Source organism: Battus philenor, unplaced genomic scaffold (genome assembly GCF_028537555.1).
Source record: "Battus philenor isolate CCGP_79_NKW_IND1 unplaced genomic scaffold, ilBatPhil1.0.hap1 SCAF_18, whole genome shotgun sequence".
Classification (NCBI taxonomy): Eukaryota; Metazoa; Arthropoda; class Insecta; order Lepidoptera; family Papilionidae; genus Battus; species Battus philenor.
Genome location: NW_027181680.1, coordinates 4,976,343 through 4,984,282, shown reverse-complemented (window position 1 = coordinate 4,984,282; position 7,940 = coordinate 4,976,343). Strand labels below are relative to the sequence as shown.

The 7,940-nt window shown below is 33.4% G+C and overlaps 1 protein-coding gene across 3 annotated transcripts; it reads right to left on the bottom strand.

Moving 5' to 3' along the window:
• Nucleotides 1-1,394: 1,394 nt before the first annotated feature.
• Nucleotides 1,395-6,821, bottom strand: LOC137920184 (enolase-phosphatase E1-like). 3 transcript variants are annotated; one of them, XM_068763448.1, is made up of 4 exons: nt 5,660-6,821; nt 3,653-5,446; nt 2,451-3,598; nt 1,395-2,153 (listed from the first exon to the last, which is right to left on the bottom strand). In XM_068763448.1, the coding sequence occupies exons 1-4, from the start codon at nt 6,455-6,457 to the stop codon at nt 2,042-2,044; spliced, it is 3,852 nt and encodes a 1,283-aa protein (XP_068619549.1). In that variant the 5' UTR covers nt 6,458-6,821; the 3' UTR covers nt 1,395-2,041. The 3 variants fall into 3 exon arrangements, with proteins under 3 accessions (XP_068619549.1, XP_068619550.1, XP_068619548.1); XM_068763449.1 differs by having other exon boundaries at nt 1,396-2,153; nt 2,451-5,446; nt 5,660-6,401; nt 6,541-6,821; XM_068763447.1 differs by having other exon boundaries at nt 1,396-2,153; nt 2,451-5,446.
• Between the last annotated feature and the right edge of the window lie 1,119 nt (nt 6,822-7,940).

Genomic DNA, 7,940 nt, shown 5'->3' with positions numbered 1-7,940 from the left:
TAAGGAATATTTTGACAAACACTAATACTTAAAACACAAATACTTTCTTAAAATGTCTCCTTCATAAGTCCATTTTTTATTTCTAGCTCCAGCATTTTGAGTGACATTGATCCAGTATTAAAAACTTCTTCTTGCAGAAACATTCTAGTCTAATGAGATGTATTTGGTATTATAAAAAATAACAATATACACATTTGAAATTAGTTTGGTATTAAGTATAAGATAACAACTGTATGTCCTCTCTTTTTTCTTCTTGCCCTTTTATATTGATAGGTGAAGGTTTTACCCTTCCTGGAAAGCCTTGGTCAAAGATTGGTCAAGTAGGATTGCTCTGATAACAAGGGAATCCTACCGAGGCCCTTCAACGCTCGCACAAAAACCGGCCACCGGTTTGGTGATCTACTTAAATAAATCAGTGACACTTCAGATTTTTTAGACAGGTCAGTCACTGCTGCCCAAATGGCATTTACACTTATTTATAATGCACGCAAAGACTAAAAATTATTAAAAAAAAAAACCTATACGATTTGGATAGCAATGAGTAAAAAGAATCGCATATTCAATATGTGCAAGCAGTGATCTAAATTAACATAATATTTATTACACTACATATAGAAAGAAAGTCAAAAACTTTGTTTACTCCATCAAAAGTACTTCTGTTATTTTTATATTATTATTGACAGTAAAGAACTTATTAACTTTTTTAAATAAATATTAATTTAACTAATAAGTCCTTTATTTGATAAATATTATTGAATATTTCCAGTTTTCATCTTATTTCATTTCACCACTTGCTTGAAAGAATATTTAGTTTCCCCATCTTACTTCCACAAGGTGCAGCACCATGCTGTTATCATCAAAAAATTTCCTACGCGTGTACCGAAATTCAATGTTCACGAATTTAAACCCTTGGTAATATTTTTGTTGTTATTATATTTTCTTAATCCTAATCTCTAGGCGAAAGGGTTGAGATACCCTCATGCCTTCTTGCTAAAACCTCGCGATTTTTGACTCAAAACTGTTCATAGGGTGCGCCTATCCACGATGCCGTATTATCGACGTCGTTTTCATCTTATGACCTTATTGTATTCAAATCAAAATGCATTGTTAACACCCGTCACACAACTAAATCTCCATATGAAACCTTGCCGTATGTGATAAGTTCCAGTATCTTTAATTCTACGTCATCATTATAAAAAGAAAATATTTTAGCAGTCAATATTTCTGTTTTAACTATTGTGCACAAAATTGTTCGTACTATGAATGAAGATGTTTTTACTTTTCATAAATTAAACAAAAATTTTATTAAGTCTTTATTAAATAAAACTCAACAATATCTTCACAAGTATTATAAAAAGTATGAATTTATTACAACGTAACGGACCATGCATTTAACAATAACTTTTAAACGCAATACACCTTTGAAATTTCAATCAATTATAATAATAAACCGTATTATACAGATATGATAATATATGTTGTATCAAAAGATGCATAACACGTTTTTAATTTAATAAAAACCGGTATACATCATTATACGCAAAGGATACTTAGACTAATGTTAAAGATATGACATCATTAAAACGAAATAAAAAATAAATGTGAGTACGTAATTAAAAAAACACAACATTTAGTTCATTTCATACTAAATAGTACGGATTTACATAATAAATGTCTTCAGTGACTAGGTTAGCATAATAAGTATACGAAAATATCACAATGCAACAATGTCTCATAATCATAGAAGTTCTTAAATAGTAAAATATATTACTTGACAGATGAAAATAAGTACAGAGCGGAGTATGTTGTTATTAATCACAAAAATAATTTTATGACATTTTAGTTGTAATACCAATAATAAACTTGTCATTAAATTCATAACATTCGAAAAAGAATTTCAAGGGAGAAATAGTAAAGCGAATAATATTTTGTTTTGAGTAACATTTGTTTTGCATTACGAAATCTTAAAAATAAATTTCTTTTCGTATCTTCAATATTTGTTCCTTACAATACCTATAGTTAGTGTCAATATTCTTCAAGCTCAATCTTCAGTTCCAGTGATCCACTGAAGATACTTAAAGGATCTGGATTGGATGGGAGGGGCCCGCGCTTCTCCCCACTGTCGCGTTTGTGGGTAAGCAACCGATTGCTCTCTGAAAACCAAAATTAATTGTTTTTATTATTATTAACAATGCTACTCTTAAACCTATACATAGCTATAAAAATAAAATAAATCTAACGAATTTTTCAAGCTGGAAAAAATGTATTTTATAAGTTAAAAACAACTAGTTATTTTTAGAGATAGAAAAAAACATGGTATATAAAAGATATGACGTAAAAGCAAAAACAAAATCGATTCGATGACAAAAAAATGATATTAAATCGTCCAACATATGATATAATGTATACAATGGAATAAAAATATAATAAATATTTATCGTTTGTCTTACCTAGGTTCAACTGAGGCTCGAGAATGATAAGCAGGCACATTCGGATTATGGTACGATTTAGCGCCTACAGAGGGATCTAAGGTTTGGCTTTGGATTGGAGGGTACTCGGCGGGTACAGGAGACTTGTAACTGTTGGGATTGTACCTATCCACAGATACTCCTCGTGTTCTCTCTGGAATCGGTGTATTGATGTTACTCTTTACATATGAGCTTTGAGGTCGTCCACGCCCTAGAGTGTTCGTCCTAGACAATTCCTTCGATCTTACAAATTCTGATTCGAAACTCCTCTCGCGCCATGTGTTAGGTCGCAAAGTTTGACTCCATGTTGGTGTGGGAGTATATTCCGTTGTAACTTTAGGACTATAATATTTAGCATCTTCTTCCCAAGGGGGTTTGACCGAAGATTGCTCAGACTGAGGTTGACTTTGTGTTTTTTCTGAAAATTCTCTTAATTCCTTTCGCCATTCATGTTCTACAACCTCTGATGGTTCATTATTGTCGAAATAATATTGGGGTGAAGGATCAGGTTGTGGTTGGAACTTACTTTCTGTGGGTATGTAGGTAGATTCGGGTACCGATATATAACGTCTTTCGTATTCGCTATAATATGTTTTTCGTCCAGGTAATTTTGGTGGATCTGCTGCAGAGACTGGTTTTACAAATGATTGATTTGGTGCTGGAGGTATATATGATGTTGGTTTCGGCTTAGAAAATTTACTCGGTGGAATTGAAGATGGTTTCCATGTTGGAACTGCACTATTAGAAAATGTTTGATTTGTTTGAGGTGCATAATAAGTTTGATTTTTGTTATCGGGCACGTAATTGGAATCTTGTTCCCACGGAGGAGGAACATAAGAAGATGAGAACTGTTGTGTTGGTTTATGATAAGTTTCTGAATTATCTGTAGAGTAAGAATAGTTGCTTGGTTGTATATTAATGCTGGGAGGAGTTTTAACTGTATTGCTATTATTACCACCCCAGCTAGCTGGTTTAGGAGTATAGCTTGGGTACGTATTCTGTTCAAAGGTACTAGAGTTGTTTGAAGTAGCTTTAAAACTATCTTGTTTATCTACATAGGTTGTTTGCAATCCCGTTTTTGATTGATATTGTCCCTGGGGCTGATATTGTGCCTGGGGTTGATATTGTGCCTGGGGTTGATATTGTGCCTGGGGTTGATATTGTGCCTGGGGTTGATATTGTGCCTGGGGTTGATATTGAGCCTGCGGTTGAAATTGTGCCTGAGTTTGTGATGGTGGCGATGATAGCGAATGCATTTGCTGTGGATTCCATTGTTGAGAAGGTGCATTAATGGATGGCGTTGTGTTATTGTAAGAAATTTCATCTTTTTTAATTTGATGATACCACTGTTGGTTCTTCGTAATAGTACTCGGTTTTACATTGCTTACTGTTAAAACTTCTGACTGTGGTTCTTGAGTTTGTTCAAAATTCTGACTAACTGTTTGGTAATTACTATGGTATAAATCTGCAGGTGGTATTTGACGATCAACACTAAGTCGATCAAGTAACAGGCTATGTCTTCTTTCAGTTTGTGGTTCCGAAGGATAAATTGGTTGATAATTCCTGGAAGGTTGAGGTGAAGTTGATAGTTTGTCTACGTTTGGAGCAAAATACGTTTTAACCGTTGGAATGCCTAATGGTTCAATTTGTTCATAAGCGTGATCTAATGTTTTTGTTGTTCTATTAACTGTTACAATGTTTTCAATTCTATTGTATGCCGTTTGGGTACTTAAACCAGTTGTTGGTTTATCAATTGATGTAGTTATAATTTCGGTGTTTTCTGTATGAGATTTGGAGATTATTTGGCCGATAGGCTTTATTTCAACATCCTCAACCTTTTCGAGAGGCACTGAAGGTTCTCTGAATGGTATATTTCGTTCCGACTTTAAATTACAATTATTTATATTATCATTTTTAGTTGCAGTTATATTTGGTTCAGCTTCTTCTGTCTTCGGTAAGTCTGGTTTTAGCACTTGCACTTCTATTACAATTTCTTCTTTATTTTCTTCGGCTGATTGAACATCATGTTTCGCTGTTTCTTGATTATTTTCTGAGCAACGTTCGTCTTCACGTGTTTCACTTTTTATCGTTTCGGTACTTTCCTCATTCATTTCGATCGAACCTTTATCATTATTTTCGATGTTTTCTTCTTCTTCTTCTTCTTCCTTTCTTTCTTCCTCGCTCTTTAATTGGCGTTCATTATTTTCTTCTTTATCATCACTTTTTTCCGGTATGTCTTCCTCGGATTCTTCTTCAGATTCATGCTCGTTATCTTCAATCTGTGAATTAACAACTTGCTTACTATCAACATTTACTTCTTCTTCCAGCTCTACCTCCTCTGGCGCAAGTTTTTCTTCTTTAATAGTTTCTTCAACTTGTTCTCTCTTTGATTCTTTAATTTCCTCTTCAACTTCCTCAATTTCTTCCTCAACTTCTTCTTCCTCTTCTACTTCTTCTTCTTCTCCGACTTCTGAACTAATGGTTACATTTTGAGTAACTTTGGATTCGGTACTCTCTTCTTGTTGAATGATCTGATTAGGTTCCGGTTTCGTTCCTTCCCCTTTTGGGGCAACAGACTCACTCTGGTTTTCTAACTTTTCATCCTTTTGTTCAATTGTTTTTTTAACATTGTCATTAACCGCATGTGACTCTTCCTGATTTTCTTCTTCTTCTTCTTCTTCCTCTTCCACATATTCTTCCTCTTCAAACTCCTGTTCTTTTGGAATTATTGTAGTTTCCGTTTTAGTAGTAATCTCTGTCTTCCCGTTGATAGTAGTTCTTGTTGTTGTAGTTTTGATTTCTTCAGTAGACCCATCGGGTAAAATTTTTTTGACGACTTCAACCTTTGTTTCCGTTTTTGCTGATGATTTTTTGCTAGGTAATTTAACGACGACTGCAGCCTCAACATCCGTATCACCATTTTGATCCACCGAATTATTTTCGCACTTCAATTCTTTTTTGGTGACTTTAACTTCTTTCTGGAATATTAAAACATACATTAAAACTTAGTAGTATATAAATTTTGATAGTATAAATGGTATACGAGAATATACTTGAAAGAACAAATTTGTTATTATATGAGTACCGTATTGTCATAGTCCTTTAATAGAATAAAATAAATAAGTATAACAGATAATATAAACAAGTATATAGATATAGATATAATAAAAATACAGTGACTTTACGTCCACCTGATTATTGACAGTTTCTTCGATCTCTTCTAAAATTGGAGGTGATGTTGTTCCAACTTTATTATTAGATATTAATAAAGGCTTGTGTAAAATATCTTCTCTCATTGTTATAGAAGGTTCGACTGAGATACTGCGTTCATTTTCTTCAACACTCCTGTTATTATTGTCATACTTTTTAGTGGTATTCATTTGTGAATGTAAAATGTAATTTTCAGAAGACCTTGAATCTGCATGCTGTCCTCTACTTTCATAACTCGGATATGAATGAATTGTCGGAGGTTCATTATATTCATACGCTAATGGATCGTTGTTTTTACTTTTAAAACTTGATTGAATGTTTATGTTTTGTTTAATATTTTCAAAACATTGTGTGGGGTCGATTTGTTTGAAATTCGCCGGTATGTTTTCAATGTAAGGTGTTTCTTTTCCATAGAGCTCTTTTTGTTGATGAGTTCTTGATTTTAACAAAGTCTTTGGATTTGTAGGAAGAGGAAAAGTCGGAAAAACCTGCACTGGCAAACAATTAAAATTTGTGGCATTTGGAATCGTAGGAGTTGAAGGTGCCGGCAGATGTGGGGATGTTGGTTGCTCCGGGACACCTTGATTCATTGCATTTCTCATTAAACGTTTAGCCATACGCTCCGACTTTATTTCCGATAAGTCCAGGCCACCAGGAGTATACGTAAATGGCTTACGTTCCTTATTCATGGCTCCGTAAAGTGCTGACGGTGGATTCATTTTTCTGTAATGTTTATAACGATCGATTTCACAACATTGTTTATATTTTATTATTGTCATAAAATATTTTACATTACCCAAATTCAAATAGACTTTGGCAGTTTGTCAAGAAATTCAAAGAAAAATAGGTTTAATGTACTTACTGCTGGTGTGAATTTTAGATTTAGTTTATTAATTTTCTTAATAAATTTTGCATCCAATAAATGAACTTTTGTAACTCCAGCTTGTCACATTTATTCAGTACATTAACACTTATCGTTTTCGGATTCTCACATCACTCTTTGATAGTATTCGGGGATGGTTCACTCGTGTGTTGTAGCATGCAGATTATCTAGTCGTAGCGGTTAATTTTAGCACGGTCTCGGTAAATGAGCCGATATGTTTGTATTCGGGAGGTACTGCGCGCGGTCGGCGCGTGCGCCGCCTGCCGCCTACTGCCGTCTGATCCGCAGCCGCCATGTATTTTGGTCGCGACCCCAATATGAACGGACGCCTCGTCTACAATTTGTCTTGGGCGAATCTTCAAAACGGCGTACATAAATGTGACTTTGCGTTTCGATGATTTCAATATGCAACAATTTAATGCAGTTCCGGTAGCTATATATTTTAATTATGCCATCACATACCTATATTTAAATGTGCATTTATTTTTTAAGCGAATTAGTTAATAAGTAATGCATTTTTATTTGGCACATTTCATTCCATCTAGTATTTATCTTAGCAAATAACGGTTATTATTCAATGTTTTGAGAAAGTAACAATTCTAGTTTTAAGCATTTAAATTACAATAGATATTTTATAATTTTCAATTGTATTATAAATACGAAAATGTAAATAAACTATATTTTTTGTTTGTATATGTATTTCGTTAATGTAGTAGCTTCAGTTAATACTCAAACTTTAATTATTGTCGTTCATTTTAGCTGCAAGATGTCCAATGCTAGACCTAGCCTTCCTCCATAGTTTTACAAAAGAACCGATTGGATGTGGCCTGCATCTGGCGTCCGACCTTAACATGTCGTCGTCTTTTCACTTTATAAGAAGATTTCCTTACGGTTTTCTTGACGGTCTGATGACTCTTTTCTAGATACTTAAAGCCCCAGTGGCTATCAACAAGCTGATAGTAAACTTTATTCAATATTTAAATATTTTCCTTTCTATAGTAAAACGTTCTTCATTGATTTCTTTTCTTTAATAAGCGTAAACTAAGTTACTGAATATTCAAACACATTATCAGACACATTAGTCAGAATTATCTACGAAGCCTTACAAAATGCTAAAAGTATGTACAAAGAATTTTAAATCATAGAATAGTAGCTGTTGATACAAATTTTAAAATACGGGACGAAAAGCAGTAATAAGTACATTTTAAATTGCATTTACACTAAAGTACAATTAAAGGTTAGAAAATGACAAAAAACAATGAGATAATTCTTGAAATACGATTTATGAACAAGAATTTTAAAGAAATAATACTAAAATCATATGATAATCTATTTCAAAATGAAGCTAAATTTCATGACCCATCAAATAGTAAAATAAA

Coding starts and splice junctions, on each gene's coding strand:
- LOC137920184 (XM_068763447.1), bottom strand. CDS start 6,457: ATGACAATAATAAAATATAAACAATGTTGTGAAATCGATCGTTATAAA. Junction 5,447..5,659: donor AAGAAACTGTCAATAATCAG/GTGGACGTAAAG, acceptor TTAATATTCCAG/AAAGAAGTTAAAGTCACCAA. Junction 2,154..2,450: donor CGAGCCTCAGTTGAACCTAG/GTAAGACAAACG, acceptor TTTGGTTTTCAG/AGAGCAATCGGTTGCTTACC.